Source organism: Nomascus leucogenys, chromosome 13 (assembly GCF_006542625.1).
Source record: "Nomascus leucogenys isolate Asia chromosome 13, Asia_NLE_v1, whole genome shotgun sequence".
Classification (NCBI taxonomy): domain Eukaryota; kingdom Metazoa; phylum Chordata; class Mammalia; order Primates; family Hylobatidae; genus Nomascus; species Nomascus leucogenys.
In genome coordinates, this window is record NC_044393.1 from 25,008,876 (window position 1) to 25,022,034 (window position 13,159).

The window sequence follows — 13,159 nt, forward strand, 5'->3', positions numbered from 1 at the left end:
TGAAGACCTGTGTGTAGCCCGAGGGGACTAATTCTGTGGAAGTACTGGGGGACAGTCTGTGAGGTACTAGGCCCTGCTGTCACATCTGTGGGCTGACGATGGGAACAGGGACACAGACCTGCAACAGACAAAGTCAAAAGCTCTCGTCTCTCTCACCCAGGCTGGGCCCCACTCCCTGGTGAATTGTGTGGTCCCAGCCTTAACCACCCCTACTGTAAAGGGGCCTCCTCATGGGCCCAGGATTTTGCAGTTGCTTCGGACAGCAAGGACCTGTCCCACCCATCACAGATTGTGACATAACACAGGACACAACACTGGGAGGTGTCCCCTGGGGAGGGCTGTCTTCTGAGAGGTGGAGGGACAGAGCGGAGGCATGTGCTCAGGATCAGGTGCCCAGGGGTAGAGGCAGCGTGCAGGGACAGGCTTGCCTCTGGGTGCTCCCTCCAGATTGTCTGGGCTCCCAGTGGACTCTGGTCTCCAACCTGAGGGTGTGAACCCTGTACCTTTCCCCTTCCACCGCCACATAAGCTTTTTAGGATCAGCCCCAGTCCTAAAGCCAAACTTGAAAAATAATGTTTCTGACCTCTCTACATGAAGATCCCAACTGGAAACTGGCAAGAATTAGCACCTCTTTGGGACTTCTTTTAAACATCCCATAGTTTACTCTAATCAGGTCTTGAGGTCATTCAGTCACATCATCTTGCTTTAGGGGGCTTCCTGTGTCCCTGAGGTCCCAAAGCTGCTGTATGCCACAGCATTAAGTTTCTTAGCTCATGTCAGGCCCTCACTCCGAACGATTCATTAGAACATCTTAACATACAGACCATGAGAACCAGGTGCGGGAGGGAAGACATTTACTTTAGGTAGAAAGGTTTACTATTATTAACAAGTTATCACTATTATTTACATGTTTATAAAATGGAAATAAAAATGACATACACGTTTGGTGCCAAAAGTGGCACATCCAAACTAATATCAGTACAAAAATAAATTTTCAAGCTATGTGTTTTTAAAATAAAGGTCATTGAAACAGTAAGGGGGAAAAAATCTGCATCTGGCATGTGTTGAAATGCAATCATCATCACAGCAAAGCAGCCCTGGGGCAACAAAACCAGTGCCTGCTGGAAGAACCGCCCCCGCGCACTCTTGCAAGAACCCAAGCAAACAAAAAACAAATACACCAGTGATGCTCCTGAGCTACAGAAGTTTAGGGCATCCAAACTGTTGTGAATTCCTGCTAAAGAGGAGGCCCTGCGGGATCCGAGCTGATGAACTCTCCTGAGTGCTCAGCTAGCGTGGCACCAGGACCTGGCACTGCACTCTGAGAAGACGCTAAGCCCACTTGTGAAACAAATCCTCGGCTAACACAAAACAGCGCAGGAGTCCTCTCTGTCAGTCACCAATCCCTTGCAAGTCTCCTGGCTGCAGATAAACAGGGACAAGGGCTGAGGACAGACAGAAGCCACTGGGTTTGGGAGCCCCTATGCCCATCAGACACGCCCCTTGGTGGTTTCGGCAGAGATCCTCAATGTTTCGTTCCTTCGTAGAGACACGCTTGTTCACACCTGGCAGCGGACCTCATTGGTTAACACAGCCGTGGCCCCAGCAGGGAAAGCAAAGCCAGCCCAGCAAACCCTCTGTCCACCCCACATGGTGTTTCGGCCTTCAGTGGCTAACTTTCCTCCTTGTTTCCCATAGAGCTGGGCCAGGACTGCGTGCCTGCTGGAAGTGGCATGCTGGGTTAGTGAGCGTGCTGAGTGAGCCAACTCCCACTCTGCCTGCTGCAGCACAGAAGGATGCCTGCCCATGCACAAAGTCCTCCAGGATCCCAGCAAGGATGCAAATGCTGTGGGCAGCGGGAAGAAAGGACTAATGAACAGGCCGCAGCCCCCTTCAGAGCAACCAAACATTCCACAGGAGCTGGTGCCAGCTCACCCCACCTGGGGCCAGGGGCAGCAGCATGGAGGAGAGGACACCAGCAGTCACTGCAGCCGCGGCTGTGGGCTCCCCTCACTGGTCCTGGACCTTGGCCCTTTTGGCTTTCAGAGACAGGTGCTGCAACAGAAGAGAAGACACTACAGTTGGGGTTGATTAGACAAAGAAACTAGACTGCAACATAATCCCCATATGAATGACCACATCAAATCTTCCATCTGGTCCACACCTTCCCAGTAAATGCTGAGCTGTTCATGAAATAGCCTGGAAGGAAAAAGCCCAAGTGGCCAATGAAGAAGCCGATCTTAATTCAGCTGCCAGCAACCCGAGGCCCAAGCCACAGCAGCTGAAGCTGGTTATATAGGGCTCTGCGGAAGCTGTCAAGGAAAGGTTTTCTTTTTGAGACACGGCTCTCCCTCTGCCCCAGCTTAGAGGACAGCACTGCAGCCAGACAACTGTGCTCAGGAGACTGGGCTCAATCTGGAAGTGACCTCAAATCTCCAGGAAGTTCCTGACAATAGTCAAGAAAAAGTATCCTCTCTTTAGGAACAAGGAAGTCAATTTACCAAGCATCTCAACACGCCAGGTACCCATGCTCAAGGATGGAGATAAAGACACGGCCTCTGCCCACATGGAGGGTACAAGCTTGCTGGGAAGACAGAAAGGCCACCTCCTAGTGACACTTTTTTTTCCCCCAGAAATGTCACTTTCTACCATTATGAATAACATGAAGCACAGTATTATAATCATAGGCATCAGATAATAGGATTGAAAAATGAAGTATTTTTTACATTCTAAAGCAAAGCCAAAAGTGGCAGAAATCCTTAAATATGGCTTTGAGGCAGAGTGTGTAAATATAAGCTTTTAATGAAAGACCTCCCTCCACTCATCAACTGGGATATACCCGACAGCCCATTACTAATCATCAATAACCAAGAGATCCCGGAGCCATGCCAACTAACACACGGTGAGAGCCTCACATGAGAATGCCCACCCCGACTGCTCTGGAGCTGGTGTGCCCACTTCTTAGCACAGCCACATGGCCTCGCAACATCAAGCTGCATCGCCCCCACAGAGAACTGCAAGCCCTGAAAAAACAGAGGGCGTGAACAAAGGCACAGCGCACCACCAGGTATGACGTGAGAGACAACAGAGCGAACAGGAGCCAGGTCTAAAAGAGCTCCAAGAACTCAGACTTTCCATCTGCTTACACCTGAGGGAGGACCACTACAGGCTCTTGCAAAGGCCACGTTAAAAGGGTTTTCCCTAATAATGAACATATCTCTGAGAATAAGGAAAAATAATTTAAAAGCCAGAAGGCAAATCTCTGAATAGGTCACCCCGTTCTTCCCCTGTCTAGCCGTAGGTCTTGCTGAATTTCTCTGAATTCTCTTCTCTCTACACGTCACCTGATATAACCCCTACAGCTAATGTTAGATATCCACGGCCTTAGCTTGGGGATGGGAGATGACGCCATTGTGCCTGTGGGGCCATTTTTGGTGCTTGTTTCTGGGAAGAATGTCGAATATAAACAAAGCTGACTCTGAACCATTTCAGGCCTCCACACAGGGTGAGAGCAACATTCCGAAAAACAGCAGTGATGGAAAGTCTCCAAAGGTGCCAGGAACACAGCCGTGAATGATCTGTGGGCTGTGGACGGCTGCGAGGTGCTGCACTGTGTTCAATAAAGGAACATCTACCATACATGGGCAACCCCTGCAGATCTGGAGGTTCTTTGAGAAATCAATCTGCTTTGGACACGTTAATAATAGAAGTGCCCTTGGACTATACAGTTAAGAAACAACACAAGTTTCTCTGTGGTTTGGGGACCATCGTTATGACAATGAGGTTGTTGTATTAGGTGATTTCTTTTTTTTGGTGGGGGGACAGTCTTGCTCTGTCGCCTAGGCTGGAGTGCAGTGGTGTGATCTCGGCTCACTGCAGCCTCCACCTCCTGGGTTCAAGTGATTCTTCTGCTTCAGCCTCTCAAGTAGCTGGGATTACAGGCACATGCCACCATGCCCAGCTAATTTTTGTATTTTTAGTAGAGATGGGGTTTCACCATGTTGGCCAGGCTGGTCTCGAACTCCTGTCCTCATGTGATCCACCCACCTCAGCCTCCCAAACTGCTGGGATTACAGGTGTGAGCCACTGTGCTCGGCCGCACTAGGTGATTTCTAAAGGTCTGTGCCAGCCTCTCTAAAAATACTCCGATGACAGTGGAGGTGATGGGCTTAAAAATAAAAAAGCCATTTGGAGAGAAGAGACCAAAATTTGGGCTTGTCATTTTCTTCAAACTTCTGAAGCTATTTGCTCTTTAACTTTGTGGGTTTGACCTAAAGAAACTGGAATTTTGAGCTGAGAAGGGAAAATGACTCAGCTTCTGGGCTAATTCTGTTTCCAAGAGTCTAAATGAATCCAAGACAATTTCAGGCTTATCCTTCTCTGGCTGTCTGCATCTTCTTACTTTAACAGGCATTTTGACCACTGCACTATTCCTCTTTCAACCTCTACCTTTCTGATCCCTTCTCTTGACTCCTGAAGTCTGCTGCTTTCCACGTGAGAGGTTTTGAAGGAAAAGCCTTTCTTTCACCAGGTTTATTCTTATCAACCTAATTCAGCAAAGACCACACACTCTGCATTTTTATCAGTCCCTGCAGGCTGATCTGCTTTCTAGCTGAAATATCTGAATTGGGATGTGTGAAAAACTATAAAGGTGTGAAATGGTTTTTGTTTGATTAGATAAAAATTAAATATTATAAAATTTTGAGAGGGCAATTTCCCTTGACTTTGCTGGAGCGGGAGAAATGAGGAGATTCTTCCATTTACAGGGTCACAAATTCAAATGTCTCCAAGAGTGGAGCAGGCAAATAAGCAAGTGACGCAGGACTATGGCACCTGGCGATGTCACTGACAGCAGGCAGCCACCCCTAAGCCCCTGTGGTGCCACCACGTAGGAACTCAAGCCTAGTATTGCCAGACTAAACATGTCTTTCAAGAGAAACCAGAAATTCATGTTTAATATGAAATCTCCCAATTTTTAAATGTGGCAATCAATTCAAGTATCGCTTTGGAAACACTGTGTAGTCCAATTCTGGCCCTAATGGAGAAAAACGTTTCAGACTTTCCCTTCTGCTGTAAACAACAGTAAACTTGGGCAAAATATGTAAAGCAAGTATTTCCAGGCAACAAACAGCACAGAACTGTAACCCTTTTGAAAAAGGAGCTGGGCGTGGTGGCTCAAACCTGTAATCCCAGCACTTTGGGAGACCAAGGCGGGCGGATCACCAGAGGTCAGGAGTTCAAGACCAGCCTGGCCAATATGGCAAAACCCTGTCTCTACTAAAAATTCAAAAATTAGCCGGGCATGGTGGCGCGCGCCTGTAATCCCAGCTGTTAGAGAGGCTGAGGCAGGAGAATCACTTGAACCTGGGAAGCGGAGGCTGCAGTGAGCTGAGACTATGCCACTGCATTCCAGCCAGGATGACAGAGCAAAACTCTGTCTCAAAAATAAATAAATAAAAATAAAAAACGAACTGGTGGGCATGGTGGCTCACATCTGTAATCCCAGCAATTTGGGAGACCAAGGCAGGAGGACCACTTGAGCCCAGGTATTCGAGACTAGTCTGGGCAACATAGTGAAACCCCATCCCTAAAAAAAATTTTTTTAATTAGCTCAGGCCAGGCCTGCTGGCTCATACCTGTAATCCCAGCACTTTGGGAGGCTGAGGTGGGTGGATCACTTGAGGCCAGGAGTTTGAAACCAGCCTGGCCAACATGGTGAAAATGTTGTCTCTATTAAAAATACAAAAAAAGGCCGGGCGTGGTGGCTCAAGCCTATAATCCCAGCACTTTGGGAGGCTGAGGTGGGCGGATCACTTGAGGTCGGGAGTTTGAGACCAGCCTGACCAACAAGGAGAAACCCCGTCTCTACTAAAAAATACAAAATTAGCCGGGCGTGGTGGCACATGCCTGTAATCCCAGCTACTCAGGAGGCTAAGGCAGGAGAATCGCTTGAACCCAGGAGGTGGAGGTTGCAGTGAGCCACGATCGCGCCATTGCACTCCAACCTGGGCAACAAGAATGAAATTCTGTCTCAAAAAAAAAAAAAGAAAGAAAAAGAAAAAAAAATGAGCCAGACGTGGTGGCACACACCTGTAATCCCAGCTACATGGGGGCTAAGGCAGGAGAATTGCTTGAATCCGGGAAACGGAGCTTGCAGTGAGCCATGATCGCGCCATTGCACTCCAGCCTGGGCAACAGAGCGAGACTCTGTCTCAAAAAAAAAAAAAAAAAAAAAAAAAAAAGTTTGGAAGAGCAAAAGGAGAAAGAAAGTGATACTTTTTTTTTTCTTATGACATTAGGGGGATTTATTTTTAATTGCACTTCACTATGAATTAAAAGCTAGAGTGCTTTCCCAGAATGTTTTGGGGATATGGTAATGGCCTTTCCATCCTATGCACCACTAGGGGGAACACACATAGGGCATTAAATTGGAGAAAAAAAGTATATTTAAAAATATGGAGAGGCTGCGAACAGGTGGCTGGGGCACAGGCTCAGTTCATTCCTACCGTTCCTTGTTGATAAAAGTGTGGAGCCAGCTCCAACAGCCAGGCCGATTCAATGGCAGTCACATCTCTCATGTAATACTTGGAGGTTTGTATAACTTCATTATAGATAACCCTGAAATGAGAAAGAAACATGAGCTAATTTCCCCCTCTTGTGATGACAGTCAGGAACCATAGTTAGACGTGCTGTTTCCTTTAACCTTTAACAGGTTCTACTCTATGTGCCAGACACTGTGCTAAACATATGCATTTATGTTGCTCACCACAGCCTCAAGACCTAGGTGCTGGGTAATGGTGTGTCCATTTTTCAGATAATACTCTAAATCCTAAATGACTTCTGGGACATCTCAGTTATCCGCAAAGGACCTTTCTGGATCCTTGATCTGCATTTACAGAACTCTGAACTGAGCCTAATGACTTTATTAGAAAATGCAGAAATAGAGACAAAGACTTGCCTGATTCTGAAAGAGGCTGGGAACTGACTGTAAAGGGACACAAAAGAATTTTCTAAAATGATAACAATATTGTATAACTTACGTGGGTCCAGGTTACATGGGTATACACATTTGTCAAAACTCATCTTGCACTGTAAATAAATTATACCTTTATTTAAGGGAAAAAATGTTTCTGAGGCCCAGGTAATAGACAACCAAAGAGCCAAGAGCGTAACATCCAGTCCCCTGATTTTAGGTGTGCATATGAGTAGATATTAGTTTCTGAAACATCCGAAGTGCTGATTCAGGGCTTCCCGCCTAACTATAAACATACCAGCCAGCCACACTGCAGTTCCCCACCCCTCAAAAACCAGTAAGTGAATCTCGGCTGATGAAAGGAAAAAGGAGGGCCCCCCTGCAAAGAGGCCGTGATGGGGGTGGGGGGGCGGCACTTTCTTTGCTACCTGAATGGTATGGCGCGGCCTCAGGCTGGCTCTATTTCCCCAACCTTTCTTTGCCCTTCAGAGCTCCTTAGGAATGAAGCAAGAAAAAGAAAAGCCTTTCTCTTCTAAGCAACTCCCAAATTTAACCACCCGAAAGTCAGCAAAAAAAGGATCTAAAACTGAGGTTTTGCATCTCTCTTGATGTAAAAAATAATTTTTTTTTAAAGGCAGGGTCTCACTCTGTCACCCAAGCTGGAGTGCAGTGGTAAATCATGGCTCACTGAAGCCTCAACCTCCTGGGCTCAAGCGATCCTCTTGTCTCAGTCTCCTGAGTAGCTAGTACTACAGCCACGTGCCACCATGCCTGGCTAATTTTTTTTTTTTTTTGAGAGTTGAGGTCTGGCTATGGTACCCAGGCTGGTATTGAACTCCTGACCTCAAGCAATCCTCTAGCCTCAGCCTCTCAAAAGTGCTGAGATGACAGGCGTGGGCACTCTTCAAATTATCCTGCACACATGAGTGTGCATATCCTGACCACATTAGTGTGGTCACTGGGTAACATTTCTAAACCCAGAACTGACCAAGGTGCTTTCAACCTAAGAAACTTCTAGGTCTGCACTGGCTACAGGATAAATCTGATTCCTTAGTCTAGGGAAATAGAAGTCAAACTTTACTGCCCAACAGAAACATCTGGAGGGCTTGTTAAAGAACTCAAACTTTACTGCCCAACAGAAACATCTGGAGGGTTTGTTAAAATGGAGTCCTAGGCTCTAGTCCAGTTTCTGATTGAATGGGACTTGGCATGGCCTGAGAAGCTGCATTTTATACAAGTTTCCAGGTGATACTGATGCTGGGCTGGAGACCACACTTTGAAAGCCGCAATTCTAGGGTACAAAGTTGTTTGACCACAGACCTTCTTGCCTTCAAATCTACCGCTATCTTCTCTCCCTCTCTTCACACACACCCCACCCTTTTTCCCAGGGCTTCTCCATCTTCCAACTGGAGAAGGAAAAGTTGTTGTTGTCTTTATAATTTCCAATCTGGGCCGGGCACGGTCAGATACGGGCTCACGCCTGTAATCCCAGCACTCTGGGAGGCTGAGGTGGGCGGATCACCTGAGGTCAAGAGTTTGAGACCACCCTGGCCAACATGGCGAAACCACGTCTCTACTAAAAATACAAAAATTAGCTGGGCGTGGTGGCATGCACCTGTAATCCCAGCTGAGGCAGGAGAATCACTTGAACCCCGGAGGCGGAGGTTGAAGTGAGCCAAGATCATACCACTGGGCAACAGATTGAGACACTGCCTCAGAAAAACAGAGTGAGACACTGTCTCAAAAAAAACAAAATCCAATCCATGGTTGATGAGTACTTTTAATCAGTACTTTTTATTGGTAAAATACAATATAAATGAATTCTAGAAAAATGAAATTATAAACAAGAAAAATATAAGCCCCAATTTTTATTATTAAATTGGACAAACATAAACTTAACCATTGAAATGCTATAAAGATGTCTAAAGGCCTACTCTAGACTTCTGTGCTTACCTCCTTCTTCCCAGGCAGTGTTACAGAGCAGCACCGTTGCATGGGCCACCCATACCAATGATTCCCCATTTCCCAAACGCATGAGGTTCCTTTATGTTCCATGGCTCTGCCCCTGCTACTTCTCTACCTGGAATGCCCTCCGGGTCCTTTCTGCCTGAACACTCGTTTCCAGGTTCAGAATGAACGTTATCTCCTCCATGAAGCCTGCCCTGACTCTCACTGGCACATGATGTGCCGAGCCCAGCACTTTATCCATGCCACTAGTAAAGCCCTTCCCCTAAGGTAGTTGACTCTGTGTCTGTCTCTATGTCAAAACTGTGGGCTGGGGCCAGGTAAAGTGGCTCATCCTGTAATCCCAGAGCTTTGGGAGGCCGAGGTGGGTGGATCACCTGAGGTCAGGAGTTGGAGACCAGCCTGGCCAACACAGTAAAACCCCATCTCTACTAAAAATACAAAAATTAGCCAGGCATGATTGCACACATCTATAGTCTCAGCTACTCAGGTGGCTGAGGCAGGAGAATCACTTGGACCTGGGAGGCAGAGGTTGCAGTGAGCCAAGATAGTGCCACTGCACTCCAGCTTGGGTGACAGAGCGAAATTCTGTCTCAAAAAAAAAAAAAAAAAAAAAAAAAAAAAAAGAACTGTGAGCTGGGATCCCAATTCATCTCTGCATAGCTGTGCCTCGTGCAGGGCTAAGCATCCAGTCAGTGGGTGAAAATGAACGTTTGCTGAGTGGATGAGTGAGTAGACAAACATCACTGTTTGCTTAGGAAGCTCTTTGCCAGAGCAGAAATTCTCTTTTTTTTTTTTTTTTTTTGACATAGAGTCTCACTCTCTCACCCAGGCTAGAGTGCAGTGGTGTGATCTCAGCTCACTGCAACCTCTGCCTCCCAGGTTCAAGCGATTCTCCTGCCTCAGCCTCCCAAGTAGCTCAGATTACAGACGCACCCATCACACCTGGCTAATTTTTGTATTTTTAGTAGAGACGAGGTTTCACCATGTTGGCCAGGCTGGTCTTGAACTCCTGACCTCAGGTGACCTGCCTGCATTGGCCTCCCAAAGTGCTGGGATTACAGGCGTGAGCCACCACGCCCAGCCCAGAGCAGAAATTCTAGAGGCAATGTCAAGAAACACGTACAGGAGAAAAACAAGAACATGGCCCTGCTCAAAGCTGGCACAGGCTAAGCAGCAGGACGCGCTTACCAGCGAGGCGGCTTCTCTGCATAGAGGACTGATGCAGGGTGTATGTGCAGCTCATGGTCATCACGGATGGTCCTTGGAACATAGAAGAATTTTGTCTGAAGCACATTTTAAATACTTATAGCAAGATTTTCCCACAGATATTTTTAATATTACCAAAAAAGCATGCAGACTGAACTTGTCACAAGCAAAACAATTATCTCCACCTTCTCTCGCAACCTTTCTTGATCCCTCTCCTGGCTGCCACCCCAGAAGTCAAGAATAAATCACGTGGAAAAAGCGAAGAGGAGAAAAGCAACATGTGGACACTCAGAAAAAACATTTAGGAATAAAATGCTCTGCCTATGTTTATGTGTATCTTCTGCAGGTGCTCTTTCAAAACAATTTCCTTTGGAATGGAAATAATACACGTGATTTCTTCTATAATCTAAAAAGCAAAGTTAAATACTAAAGATAATGACTATAGGGGGATGTAATGATAATGAAAAAAGAAAGCTCACGGCCAGGCGTGGTGGCTCATGCCCATAATCCCAGCAGTTTGGGAGGCCAATGCGGGCAGATCACTTGAGGTCAGGAGTTCAAGACCAGCCTGGCCAACATGGAGAAACCCTGTCTCTACTAAAAATACAAAATTAGCTGGGTGTGATGGCACATGCCTGTAATCCCAGCTACTCGGGAGGCTGAAGCAGGAGAATCGCTTGAACCCGGGAGGCAAAGGTTGCGATGAGCCAAGATCACCCCATTGCACTCTAGCACGGGCAACAAGAGCGAAACTCCATCTCAAAAAAAAAAAAAAAAAAAGAAAGCTCAATACTGGACTATTAATTTCTCTGAAATAGTACTTCCAATTCCAACTCCATATAATGATCTGTTTCTTGGGGGAAGTGCTTCAAGTGCTGTGACGGAGCACTCTCGTCAGCGTTGTAATAAAGCCAGTGTCCTGGGGTCCTGGGCTGTCCTACCAGGTGGTGGTGAGCTGATCAACACTAAATGTTGTCTCAAAGGAATGACTAGCCTGGAACCTCTTAAGTAACCCACATTGTTGCTGAGGACACTGATAAAAGAATTTTCCAAACACTAGTCAAAATTGCTAACTCTCCAGGAGAGTGGGAGCAATCAAGATGACAAGCTGGCAGCACTCCTTAGGGAAGATCTCAGGCCACTGCGGGGGTCGCCTCCACATGGATGAGTTGCCTCAAATACAGACAACTCAGGGTGGGGAGGTGAGCTCATACAATGGGCAAATGAATCACGATACTGACAGGCTACAACATGCCTGGAGTAACAAAGAGAACATACTAGAGATCAGTGTAAAGTGCTATCCTGCAGTTCCAATAGTCGGCTACTAGGATACTAGATGGAGCAGATCTGGCTGCCAAAATTAAAAAAGGCTCAGTGCAACTCGACTCATTAACAGGAGCCCAGGACACAGTATATCTTGGCTGACCTCAAGATAACAGGGCAGTAATATCTTCTCAGGGAAAAAAAAAATTATGACAAAATAATACATAGAAGAGCTGGGGAGAAATTCTTTGGAGTGTTCTCTTATTAAAGAACAGAAAATGATGACAGTTACACTTTTAACAGGCTACAGTGAGGTTATGAAACTAAAATGAGCCAAAGACAGAAAACACAGAGTAAAAGTAACAATTCAAAGCACTGGAATGATTAGTTTGGAGAATCATGATGCTGACAGGCTACAATATGCCTAAGCTGTGCTTAGTTTTCATTTTCACTGCATTTGAATATACTAAAGACCATTAGGAAGGCATCAATGAGTGGTTTCCTATGCCTAGAAAATGGAACTGGAAGAATCAGGTTATGTAGCAGAAGGCACATCCAGCACATGAGAAACACCTGGCTACCTCCAAAGACACCAGACGTGGCCACGCTATACCAGGGTGGGAGGGGACTTCAGTCCTGCAGATCTCTAAAGACATAATAAACTAGCCAAATGTAAAATAACTTCTCTGAGAAACATTATTTTTAATGGTTTCTTCAGGTCATATTATTCTATCATTAGAATTGAAATATTACCAGCCTCAAGATGTTTAATTGTCATCCTTCTAAAACATAAAACATATAGATGAGCTGAATATGTGAGAATCATTTTTAGAAAGTCAAGATATTTTGCTTAAAGGTATGTCACTAACCTCAACTCAGTTTTGGAAGGAGACATGGTAGAAATTACAAATAATTATGCAATTACTATCTCTGCACAGCTTTCTGTGGGGTTTGGGTCATTTGTAAGATTGTTACTTTAACAAATGACTTCACCAAGTATCGTGTTACCTATAAGCTCCAGTAGAATGAAATCTCGCTGCATTGGCGAAGAAGCCGGAGACAATGCACCTCAGAACCGGATCCGGGTCACCTACATAAGCAGCCAACAGAGAGGCGGGTGAAACCCTTGCCTGCCCTATGCTGCGTGTGCTCTAATGCACAGGATCCACTCCCAGCACCACCCCAGGCTGCTTCAAGCCACCTCGAAACCCTCTCCTGAAGCGGCTCCAGCCCTACCCTTCCCGATGCTGGATGCCTGCCCCAGCACCATCTAAGGAGGTCCCACTCCCCACAACTGCTGCTGAGAACAATGCTGGTCTGCTCCTTGAACCTGGGACCCCTCCAACCTCCCCTAAGCCACAGATGACTGGACCATGGCTGGGCACCAGAACCTAAGAGTGCTGCTCTGCAGGCTGGTCAGTGACCTCAGAACTCCTTTGTAAAAGAGTGTCATATGGCAATGATGCTCTTTCTATAAAACACAAACTGGAAATACTATACAATGTTACTTCTGTGGTTATGAGCTAGTGTTTGAAAATTGAAGTAATTCTTCAAATTTTTCAAATGTTCCATTTTATTTGGTGTTTCTATTGCTACAGCTAACATCTTCCATGAATAAAGCTTCCCCACTATTAGATGATGTCCATAGGACACATTCCAAATTGTTGTGCAAGAGGCTAATGCTATTTTTATGGTTAATGACATATCACATCTCATCATTTTAAGACTCACTCTTTTTCTAACTTTAAT

General features: G+C 46.0%; 1 protein-coding gene across 5 annotated transcripts in view; it reads right to left on the bottom strand.

The window, feature by feature from the left end:
• DHX35 (DEAH-box helicase 35) overlaps window positions 1–13,159 on the bottom strand; it is a 101,054-nt gene that overhangs the window by 21,619 nt on the left and 66,276 nt on the right. For 3 of the 5 annotated variants that reach the window (XM_030826026.1, XM_030826028.1, XM_030826030.1), the window contains 3 exons: window positions 12,419–12,500; window positions 10,130–10,201; window positions 6,507–6,618 (listed from right to left, as the gene is read on the bottom strand). In XM_030826026.1, the coding sequence (XP_030681886.1) occupies window positions 6,507–6,618; window positions 10,130–10,201; window positions 12,419–12,500 (266 nt within the window). Of the gene's footprint in view, window positions 1–840; window positions 2,056–6,506; window positions 6,619–10,129; window positions 10,202–12,418; window positions 12,501–13,159 lie in introns of those variants that run through there. The other 2 variants (XR_004033011.1, XM_030826027.1) reach the window with 2 other exon arrangements.